The sequence below is a fragment of the Aegilops tauschii genome, chromosome 7 (genome assembly GCF_002575655.3).
Source record: "Aegilops tauschii subsp. strangulata cultivar AL8/78 chromosome 7, Aet v6.0, whole genome shotgun sequence".
Taxonomy (NCBI): Eukaryota; Viridiplantae; Streptophyta; class Magnoliopsida; order Poales; family Poaceae; genus Aegilops; species Aegilops tauschii.
In genome coordinates, this window is record NC_053041.3 from 590165215 (window position 1) to 590176947 (window position 11733).

The 11733-nt window shown below is 44.5% G+C and overlaps 1 protein-coding gene across 4 annotated transcripts; it reads left to right on the forward strand.

The window, feature by feature from the left end:
- The first annotated feature begins 2709 nt into the window (after positions 1-2709).
- On the forward strand, positions 2710-11721 carry LOC109763733 (glyceraldehyde-3-phosphate dehydrogenase GAPCP2, chloroplastic). 4 transcript variants are annotated; one of them, XM_073505314.1, is made up of 17 exons: positions 2727-3073; positions 3236-3491; positions 3579-3644; positions 6066-6417; positions 6794-6855; positions 7338-7396; positions 7492-7530; positions 7715-7815; positions 8687-8799; positions 9419-9518; positions 9617-9763; positions 9872-9932; positions 10041-10138; positions 10221-10363; positions 10958-11041; positions 11122-11211; positions 11300-11721. In XM_073505314.1, exons 4-17 carry the CDS (start codon positions 6340-6342, stop codon positions 11343-11345), a joined length of 1221 nt encoding a protein of 406 aa, XP_073361415.1. In that variant the 5' UTR covers positions 2727-3073; positions 3236-3491; positions 3579-3644; positions 6066-6339; the 3' UTR covers positions 11346-11721. The 4 variants fall into 4 exon arrangements, with proteins under 4 accessions (XP_020178184.1, XP_073361415.1, XP_073361416.1 ...); XM_073505315.1 differs by having other exon boundaries at positions 3585-3644; XM_073505316.1 differs by having other exon boundaries at positions 3338-3491.
- The last annotated feature ends 12 nt before the right edge of the window (positions 11722-11733 follow it).

Consider the following 11733-nt stretch of genomic DNA (forward strand, 5'->3'; position numbering starts at 1 on the left):
ACGGTGATGACGACGGACGTCCAGCAACTCATCCAACCCAGTGTGAGAAGAGGAATGTGCCGAAGAAGGATTGGAAGAGTCCATCCCCGTTTCAGAAAGCACGTCCTACCGCTCGCAAGAAGACGGCGGCCGAGAAGCGATCCAAGGATAACGAGGACCGAACGTCGAAGAGGGGAAGGAAGGACTGAAGTTGCTGCCGTGTCGTTGAACTAAAAACTTGCATATTTGCTTCGTGAACCATATGGATGTGCTCGTGAAACTGTTTCGTTAATTTGCTATGTATAACTTGGTGAAAACCTTTATGGATGTCTATTTGCTATGTATCCAACCTATCTTATTTATAGATTTGTGGTGTGTGCTTCATATACCCTACATTGTGTGCTTCATATATCATACATATGCTGTTTAAATGTTGTCCGCCAAAAATTGAAGACAAAAGAAGTTAAGAGGTGCAAAAAATGCACACTGGGCCACCCTACCGCCAGACACTGCGGCGGTAGGTCTATACAGCCTACCGCCATGACACCCGGCGGTAGGGTGCCTCCCTCCCACGCCCCCCTCCTGTGACCAAAAAATCGAACAGCTCAGCGGTAGGGTTGCACACCCTACCGCCATGGCTCTTGGAGGTAGGATGCTACCGCCGAGCGCCCTGGCGGTAGGGTGTGCAACCCCCATGGCGGTAGGATGCTACCGCCGAGCGCCCCGGCGGTAGGGTGTGCAACCCTACCATTGAGTCGTTCGATTTTTTGGTCACAGAAACTTAGCACATGCTCCCGCCCTACCGTCGCTCCCTATGGCGGTAGGTTGTGGTCTCCTACCGCCGCGCCCTATGGCGGTTGGGTTTGGGCATTTATAAACCCAACCGCCCCGCCCACCCCACCCCAACCCTTATCCCCACCCACCCAGCCGCCTTCTTCTTCCTCTCGCCCATTTTCTCATCTCCTCCACTTCCCCCCTCCGATCTTCTTCGTTGATTCACGAATTTTGCAGATCGAGATGGCTTCGGAAAGAGGAAGGTAAGCTCCTCCCATCCCCCAATTAGCTTGAGTCAAATCAATCCGCTTTCTTATAGCCTAAAAAGGTTCATGTTCATGTTCAAAATCATGAGAATCCCTAGTTGATATGATGAACCCTAGTTAATATGATGAACCTAGATGATTGCAATGTGATGAACCTAGTTGATGAACCCTAGCTTTAGTTTTTTTTGACCATATGAGGAACCCTCCCTAGTTGATATGATGAACCCTAGAACCTAGATGATTGCAATGTGATGAACCTAGTTGATGAACCCTAGGTTTAGTTTTTTTTTGACCATATGAGGAACCCTCCCTAGTTGATGAACCCTAGGTTTAGGCTTAGATTTTTTTTAAACAAATGTTGAACCATCAACTTCTCAGTTTTTTTGTTAACAAAATTTATGATATGATGAATTTTGGAGTAAGCAAAATTTATATGATGCAAGTAGTGGAGTAAATATGATATGATATGATATTGCATTTGACCCATCTTGATATATGTATTTTATTTAGTTAATGATGAACTTTTGTTATTCATCCATATGTTTAGGTCTGCAACAGTGGCGCAACCATCACCCATTCATCTCCAACACGACCCGTCCGGCTTGCCACTTCCGTACATGTATGAGTCCTTCCCCGAGCTTCTGCATCCGGTGAGCGCTTTTTCAAACGAGTTCCTACAGGCGACGAGGGCAGTGCGGTGGCACGAGAGGGCAGAACGGATCGCCGACGATGTGAAGTCTTGGTCACTGAGTGTGAAGGAGTTGAACAGAATGACTGCAGAGATGGAGGGAGATCCAACTATCTCCCGTGAACGCCGGGAAGCGGCCATTGAAGTTGCCAAGCAGCACTCCAATTGGGAGCTGCGCAATTTGGGCCGGAGGATCTACTTCGAGAGCAACGCGGAGGAGAGAGCCAGGATGCCGCCCCCAACTGCATCGGCGTTCGATATCATCAGCTGGGGAAGGGCGGAGGCGAAAACTCCAGCTGGCAAGGCAGGGTGGGAGTGCTTGAACGGTAGGATGCCGACCAGCGTTTCGCCTCCGCCTGAACCGGTGGATCCGCTGCCATATCTGTCTCCACGGCCAGGCCTAACATACGAGTGGGGAGGTTTACCCGCCCTATAAACATGTCTATTGCATATGCATCTATGTGTTCGTAGGGGTTGTCAAACTATGTGGACAAGTTTGCTATTTCCTACTTATGTGAGCTCATATTTGCTATGTTGATATGTGGAATCTATGTGTAAACTATTTGATATTTGCTATGTGGAACTTTATTAATATGTGAGCTCATATTTTGCCTCCTTGTAAAAACTATGTGAAACTTGTGACAAAACAAACAATCAATTAAACTTGTAAAAACCTGAACCCACAAGAGCCTACCGCCAAGACATACGGCGGTAGGGTAACTCAACCTACCGCCAAGACCTGCGGCGGTAGGGTGTTGCGCTGGCCGTTAGCTAACAACAGTGGGTCGTCCATGCCACCGCCGGAAGCTCTGGCGGTAGCCTGCGTGCATGGGCGGAGCTGGGCCCCAGGCAGCCCAGGCCATTGCCTGGGGCGTGAGAAATTTTCTCGGCCCATATATACAAATAAACACTTTTCGGCCTGGGGCGCAGCCCACTTCTAAGCCCAGGCAGCCCAGGCCAACTGGCCCATCCACCCAGTTCGGTGCCTTTCCCTGCGCGTGTGTGCGCTACGAACGACCAGGATTTGGACGAACCTGTCCGCGGCCCCTTTCCCCAACTTTGACGAACCCTAGGCGAGGCCGGTGGCCGCGTCCCTGCCCGTCGGCGCCGCCCGCCGCCATCGCTTGCCATCGTCGTGCTATCCATCCAGCCGCCCCAGTCCCCTTCTGCGCCTCTGCCTAGACACCTATGCAACCGCCCGCCCCCAGCCCCCTTCTGCGCCGCTGTGGGCTGCTGCCCTGTCCGGCGAGGCGGCGACCCCGGCGAAGTGTCGGCGAGGTGGCCCTTCCCAGGAGACGCCTTTTTCTCAGCAGCCGCAACACAGAGAAATTGGACAGCAGCAAGCCAGCAAGAGGAAAGCGCAAAGGTATCGTAGCTCTTCCAATTTCCAAACCCCAATTTTTGTTTGTAGATGCCACTGTTGCTAGATGATGATTTTTGTCAGTTGCTAGATGCCACTGTTCGTTAGATACTTAGATGGGAAACAAAAATTGACATTTAGTAATTTTGTTTCTATACTATGTTATAGGAATTAGGAGGGCAAGATGAGTAAAAGGAACATGACATTGAATTCTTTTTTCCAAGTTGGAACCACGGGAACATTTAGTAATTTTGTTTCTATATTATCAAGACTGGATTGAGGAACAAAATGCGTGATGATTGGATGAATCGTAGAAGGGTATGTTACATTGAGCGAGATGTATTTGTTAGCATTGAAGAATCAAAGATCATCGAGCGATTTCAAGGTTATCGTAATCGCAAAGGCGTTTTGCCTCGTCCTAGACGTAAGTTTTCAAATTTTGCATCTATTATTAACTAGTTTTACCGGTTATACTATGCACGGATTTGCATTTTTAAATTTATCATTGAAGGTATAGGTTCTTCTGCTATTGAAGATGTAGTCATGGGAGGCTCAGATCAACCTATCATTTGATTTGGTATAAATCTTTTGTCGTCTATATATGCTACATATTGTCTTTTGATTTGTCTTGCTTTATTATCATGCAACAAATGCTGCCATTGAATATCATGTTTGGTTTCTTTTTAGTTATGCAACATAGATTGACTTTTGTATGCTGAAGAACTGGATTTTTTTGGGTAGTTTTTAGCCCTTGGTTTCTCGCCTGGGGCGTCAGCAAATCCTGGCTCCGCCACTGCCTGCGTGAACCTACCGCCCAAACCTTTGGCGGTAGCAAAAGGATCAGATGTCAAATTTTTTTGAAAGTGGGGTCAGATCCCGATTTTGTTTGTAAAAAGGGTCAAAACACGAAATTTGACCCCCGGACATAGATGCTGTAGCAAAGCAAAGCAGCGGACACGCACACTGCGCACACCGATTTGCATTTGATGGGGTACAGGTGCACGGGGGTTGGTGAGGGCGCATGGAACCCAAAAATGCATCCGAGAGACCGAGACCGACTCCTGTCCATCTGCCTACCCCAAACGGATCCGATTCCTGGAATCCTGGGGTGGAGTTGTCTGCACGCGAGTTGGCATATTCGCAGGGCCGAGCGCGCCTCCTCCGAGACCCTGGGGCCAGCTTGCTTCCCGGCGGACGCACCGAACGCAGCGTCACTCCATCTGCCCGTAACCCGACAAACCAACCGCAGATACGCACGCCACAGTTCATCAGCACCAATCGATCGTTTCACATTGCCAACATTTTTTGATAAACAAACAAAAAGAGCGCCAACCCTTTTGCTGTTCTTCCCCAATGCTACACTTGTTATTCCAGCCATATTTGTACTGTTGGGCAAAATCGGTCATAAGAACTTGATGTGCCACGCATTGGTCCACTGGTCCTGTCTCTGGTGCCCTTCAATGGACGGTTTTTATCACGAAATTGCCTTGACGGTTTTTTGTCACGAAACTGCCTTGCGTACGATATTTTTCTCATACGATTTTGTACGACAAGACACAGGCCCGTTCCTAACGTTTGGGCCCACTACACCAGAACAGTCTGCTCGTACGCATAATCGTATGAAATTTGATCGTACATATAGCAGCCCTCTTTTGGTCATTGTCTCCGAGTAAACAAGCTGATTTTATTAATTGATTGGACACACATCAAATCGAAGAAACTAATACAGACATGAATAATAGGACCCATGGTGATAAAACTAAAAGGACGGGATTCTCCTTGCAAAAAAACTGTTTTTTGATTTGTCTCTCTCTCCATATATTTCAGAATTGCCCAGACACCCATTTGCCCCCATCCGCCCTCAAAGCCCGAGCGAGTAGTTTATTCAGAAATTAAGTGCAATAATAGATTTCAATGCACCAATTCTTTTTCGTGGCTAAAAAATCAACTTTTTTTTTTGAGAAATCTCTAACTCTTTATTGATTCAAAACAATGTTTATAGGTACAAGGTTTGGGTCATGGGGAGCTCGCAGCCAAACATGACAATCTGTAGCCAAATTACAAGCAAACTCGGCGAGATATGTGCTTCAAAATTAAAGTTCCTACGTTCAAAAACTAAATTACAAGTATGAAAACTATTCTTCCGCTCCATTATTTCATGGCTTTAGTAAGCTTGGCCCGACCCAGGCTATGCTCAGGTTTACTTGCGATGCAGGTTGTACAAATTGCTGCTTGGTTCCCCTGCTACCGTAGAAGAAAGACCACAAGCATAAAAAGAGTAGAACTAACGATCAATTAGCTGGATAACCTAGCACTGCCACCACTCTTAGGAAAGACTGAAGTATCATTCGTCGAGACGAGAGCCGATGATCAGTTTGAGCAAAACGCCACAACGTCAAAAGGGATAGAACAATGGGACTCTTTATATTGTGTGACGCGATATGCATCGTCAAGACATCGCTGCCAATGACACATAGAAAGAACATAAGCCACGCTCCTCAAACACTTATCCTTGGTTTCCTCCAATGTTTGGTGCCAAACCGTTCGCCAAAGGTGAGGAAAACCGGTGTCACCGACATCATCAGCTCCTTCCCGCCTTCTCCCGGTTGCTCTCGTGACTCGCTTCCTTTTCCTTTTTTTACTTTCTAGAACTCGAGCTAATGCTAGCTTGTGGTTAAATTCTTCCGATTGTTTAATTCACGATGAATGCTATTTTAGAACTGAGAATTTTGAAGATATCGACTGATGAGAACAAACCATGGTTCGACGGTTAGGAGCTGGGGGGTTATGTTGATCAAGTCAAATGGCGCCTCAAAACGACATCCAAATATAGATACCGATTCGAGTACTCGCGCATAAAGAAACTTCAAACCAAACAAAACTTTCCGTAGAATTTATATCAGATCCTCTTTTTTTCAGGGAGTTTCCAAAAGAACCATTGTTCTACTGGATGACACTTTGAATGTTTGATGATGTTTGTCATAATCTGCGTTGGAAGGTGGCGAAGCGGGCGAGAGGCAGAAGCAGAGGAGGGGAGGATCCTCGGGACAAAAAAAGCAAAGAGAGAGAGAAGCAGAGGAGGTCCCTCGAGAAAAGGACTCGAATAATAAAAGCTCATAAACAACTCCGCCCTCGGGACCGAGACCGAGACCGAGACGCGAAGAAGAGGGAGATCGCCCGCTGCACAACGCCCGCCCACGCCGCCGTCCCCTCTCCCTCTCCGCCTCCGTCCGTCCAACCACAGCCCGCTCTCCCGGCGCCGGCGGCACCTCATGGCGTCGCTCTCCCTCTCCCTCCGCGCCTCCGCCTCCCCGGCCGCCTCCGGATCCCGCGCCGCCGCCCCAATCAAGGTATCGTCCCACGACCCCTCCGTCCCGGATCTCCCCCGTGTTACCTGTAGATTGTTCCGAGGGCTCTTTCCTCGTCCTGTTTGATGGAACCCATGGCGCAAGTACAAGTTTGTGCGGCGAAAGTTGGCCGCCTGCATTTTTTTTCTTCTGTTGCGCCAACTTTTTCCTGGTACAATCGGTTATATTCGTATCCTCCCATTCTAGCAGCCTCAGTTCCTGAATGTATCCATGCTACCCTGAATCCAGGTCTAGATTGGTTCATCTTGATTTAGCAGCTTTTTTGTCCAAATACAGACCTGCTCAGCTGTGCAACTTAAACTCGTTCACCGTCAATGTTTACCCTGTTGATCTAATTTCTGATATACTTATGGCGCAGGCATCGTGCGTGAGGAGCAAGGTTGCCTGCAGCTTCCCTTCCGTCGGAGCTACCTCCTCACCGTGAGTCGTCTTCTTTCATTCAGCGTGTTCAGATAGCTGTTGGCCTGTGGTTTTCCGGATCGCGCAAATTGGACGACCAAGATCATGATAGTTGGAGGAACCTGCGAATTTCCTGTGAGGAATGTGACATCGGTTCCTGGTATTCTCAGCAGTTGCGGGCCTAGAACCGCAGGCTTGGGGGTGCCACGGTGCAAAGTTCACACCAAACATCATCATAATCTCAACAAATAGTCTGCATAATCCCAACAAATAGTCTGAAAACAGCAACAACTTGGTGGATATTTAGTGTTAAGTATATAATAAATTTTATTTTGTTCTTGTGTCTTTTGCATCTTCTATTGTACTACTTCTCAGCTTGCTTTGTGGTTTGACCACATTAAAGCACCCACAGTTGATGGTCATGGTTATTGCATATTATCTGTAAAACAACATTTTTCTTCTGTATATTACCTGTAACACCGTGTTTGTTTCTTCGACTGCAGTGCTAGAAGCATTGAGCCGGTAAGAGCCACCGCCACACAGGCGCCCCCTGCCTCCTCTCGTAAGTTCTTCAATGCACGAAACATCTGTACTCTGTAGAGATCAGTGCAGCCTGCAGTTGTGTCTGACACAGTTTTATCTTTTCAATTTCCATAGAATCTTCTAGTGGGGAGAAGACAAAGGTCGGCATCAATGGTGAGTTCCTTAATAGATAGGAAAAGAAATGGCGTTGCCAAACTATTCTAATTTAGTCAAGACACATTAAGATGTTTGTCAGGTGCATTTGGATAGTTGGGCTATACTTTGTAATCTTTGTTCAGTTTTTTTCTTGTTGTAGGTTATCTTTAAAGTACAATGGTACACTTGTGTTTTGTTTCAGGTTTTGGGCGGATTGGGAGGTTAGTTCTGCGAATTGCAATCGATAGAGATGATATTGAAGTTGTGGCCGTCAATGATCCGTTTATCGATGCTAAATACATGGTAAGAAATCAGCACAAAATTATTCATTTTTAGGCTGCAGAACATCTGCTGGAATGCTTTGAAATGCCCGATACCGGCAGTGTCCTACTTGTGTTAGATAATGAGTGACCGGACTATTGTTTTTGATTTACCGTTTGATTCTTCATGAAACAATATGCATATTCAAACATGAGGAAGTAATGATCCCTTTTTCAGATCTTCCATATGATATTTTTAGTGAGCTGTTAGATGAGAACGTGCTGATCTTCAATGTACTTCTGAATAACTATTCACAATTCCACCACCATATGTTTCCTGTAGAGATATTTCTTGAAACAGGACGAACCGACACACACAACTATTATGCATCATTGTAATTTTATACGCTTCTTGCTTTAGTGAGAGATGCTTTGTTTGATCTTATCTGACTTGCATATATATGAAGCTTGAACCGAGCATCCATCTTTTGATCTTCATTACATGCTGGAACTTGAAAAGATTGCATCCATATTCTATTTGTTGCCCTAGTTGCTCATTTGTACGGAAACTTGGACTGCACAAGCCATGGTGTGAGCTACTCCCTCCGTCCCATAATGTAAGACGTTTTTTGATACTAGTGTAGTGTCAAAAAACGTCTTATATTATGGGACGGAGGGAGTATATTATATGTTGGATGTATCTTGCCTAAAAATAGGAGCTCAGCTTGTGTCATTCATGCTCGTATAATCTGTTAGGTGCAGTCCTCAGTTAGAAAACTGTCATGTTTACTGTTCTTGTTGTACCTTTGTTATTTCCTTTCATTCAGCAGATTTAAATCTCAAGCTGTATCAGGTGCATCATATTTCATCTGAAGATCCCGTTTGATTCATTCACTGTATTCGTCCTTTTCTAGGCCTACATGTTTAAGTATGATTCCACACACGGTCCATTCAAAGGAACCATAGCAGTTCTGGACGAGTCAACCTTGGAGATTAATGGGAAGAAAGTCTCAGTTACAAGCAAAAGGTAACAGTAGGATTATAGGAATGCTCCAGGTTTAGCTGAATATATAATTATGTATTCTAGTAAGTATTGCTCTCTATATGAATGATTCCTCAATGATTCATTTTGTCCTTACAGTTTCACTAGCAAGTCAGGACAAAAATCTTCTTAATTTACTTACCTGTAATTTTATCTTAGGTGGTGTCACATATCTCTTTTCTTATCAACTCCAATGCTGGCAAGTGTCAGATTCAGATATCAAGTGTTCTTTTCACTGTGAATACATGGACACTCTCAGTATACTTTTCATGTATCATCAAACCTTTATGAATTGGAAATAGGGATATGCGTTGCTTGGCACCTATTATGGAAGTGGCTGAGTGCTCATCTGCAGTTTGGTAGTATTGCATACATGGATGTACATATAATAAGCATTGAAAAATTAAAAGGCAATATATTATTTGATTAATGCTCACTTGGGTAAAATTATGGCGTACATGTTGTTCCTAGAAATTTGCAAGCGTTTTTCATCAACTCGTTGCTTTTGGTATTCTTATCTTGTGGCAATGTTGCTTGTCCCATCTCCCCTAACGCATTGTTGGTTTGCTAACTTTGTTTTATGTGCTTTCACTTTTAATTTCAGGGACCCCTCAGATATCCCTTGGGGTAACTTTGGAGCTGAATATGTTGTTGAATCATCTGGTGTTTTTACAACAGTTGAGAAAGCTTCAGCACATTTGAAGGTCACCTTCTCATTTTTTGGACTATATATGTAATATCCTGGAAAATTTCCATTTACATACAACAAAAATGTTGAGATTCCATTGTGTCACTTAAACAGGGGGGTGCAAAGAAAGTGGTGATATCGGCTCCGTCAGCGGATGCTCCCATGTTTGTTGTTGGAGTAAATGAGAAGAATTACAACCCTAGCATGGATGTCGTCTCTAATGCTAGTTGTACCACCAACTGTCTTGCTCCTGTTGCCAAGGTATACGCTTTATCACTTCATATTATATACATAATAATACCGTCTTATTTCTTGCAAAATAGTGCCACCAGCTGCCTTCTTGATGATTCTTATGTTTATTGTTTGCAGGTTGTCCACGAGGAGTTTGGCATTCTTGAAGGCCTAATGACAACTGTCCATGCCACAACAGGTTTTCTTTCTCCCTGTTAATACTTGTCATGGGCTGAGAGGTTCACTAATGCTCACATACCAAGTTGTAATTTGTCTGTAACGTAATAATTTTATTTGATGTGTCCAGCCACTCAAAAGACTGTTGATGGTCCTTCGATGAAGGACTGGAGGGGAGGACGTGGTGCTGGTCAAAACATCATCCCTAGCTCTACGGGTGCAGCAAAGGTTTATAATTTGCTCAATGAGAAAGAGCAAAATCTTTTGTTTTTGCAGGTTTCTTATGTTGAACTTCTTGCTTTGATATCAGGCTGTTGGAAAGGTCCTTCCAGCTTTAAATGGAAAGCTCACTGGCATGGCCTTCCGGGTTCCTACACCTAACGTATCCGTTGTTGATCTGACCTGCCGACTTGAGAAAGACGCTTCCTACGAAGATGTGAAAGCAGCTATCAAGTATGTACACCAATCTAACAGTTATTCTCGCAATTTGTTAGCTCCTGATTGCTGGTTGCACCCCCTTTTCCATCAGTGCCTTGCTCTGTTCTTTCTGACCAAGTCACTTCTCGTCAATTTTATTATTCCAAGTTCTCTTTGTTGGTATAGTATGTGATCTTTTGGTTGTAACTGTTTATAGGATTACTCCTGTAGCTTGTTACTCTATAAACCAAAGTTGATACAATATGCTTTTTCTTAAGGGTACAATAATTGTCATGATGTTGAAGGTTAATATTGAAATAGCACCTGGGAAGAAATATATAATGGTGTGCCTCCACTGGTACCAACTGAATCCATGTACATACTATATGTGCCGTTTGATCATGGTAACGGAGAAGTAGGTCTCACAGCTTACAAAAACAGAGAAACAGGGCAAGTGTTCGTTGGCTGAAATTTTGATGTGAATTAAGGCCAATTTGTTTTCCTAAATAAATGAGTGTAAATATGCCACAGCTGTTTCTTGAACTTTGTATTAGCGTTATCCTGTGAAAAAATCTCAGTCCAACAATATGTTTACCCAACGCTGAAAAAAATGCTTAATCATTTTTTCAGGGAAGCATCAGAAGGTCCGCTTAAAGGTATTTTAGGCTACACAGATGAGGATGTTGTTTCAAACGACTTTGTTGGTGACACAAGGTAAGTATTTGTATCTGTTCCCATGAAATTGTAACGAGCTGCTGGGAACTCAGGAGTTGCTAAATCTCTCTATACCGCAGGTCAAGCATATTTGATGCCAATGCTGGTATGGGTCTAAGTTCATCTTTCATGAAGCTCGTCTCCTGGTACGACAACGAGTGGGGCTATAGGTAAATGTCCACTTAACCAGCTCAAAGCCTACAGTTTCTCATGAATCTTCAGTTTACCTGAGTATGCTGTTATGTTTTCTTGATCCAGCAACCGTGTCCTGGATCTGATCGGGCACATGGTTCTTGTCGCCTAACGATGATGCCACAATATGATTTAGCACAGAAGGTCTCCTCGCGTAGTGTAGGAAGTGAAGGCTGCAATTTTGATGGCCATTTTCGTATCCTGGAATAATAATAATTCTGTACGATGAAAACAATCAAATCAATCGGCGTCGACTTGAAGCTGCAGAACGATCATGATGGTCTGTAAAACCCCATAATTGAACTGTTGTGGGTGGACAATAAACCCAATCTCCGACTCGTCGTCGAGTCATAGTGCTGTTACTTTGGCCCTGTGGTGGCATCCGTGTTTTGTTTCCACCTTCAGAGAAGATAGGAATTGATGATGATGATGATGACTTTTGTTTGCAGTCTAAAGTTTTTGCAACAATGTTGTGTTGCGCTTCTTGACATGCAGTTGTT

Bases quoted from the DNA above. Each gene is read 5' to 3' on its own strand.
- LOC109763733 (XM_020322595.4), top strand. From the start codon at position 6,340: ATGGCGTCGCTCTCCCTCTCCCTCCGCGCCTCCGCCTCCCCGGCCGCC. The intron at 9,933-10,040 runs GTTTTCTTTCTC...TGATGTGTCCAG, and splicing joins AACTGTCCATGCCACAACAG to CCACTCAAAAGACTGTTGAT. The intron at 11,042-11,121 runs GTAAGTATTTGT...TCTATACCGCAG, and splicing joins GACTTTGTTGGTGACACAAG to GTCAAGCATATTTGATGCCA.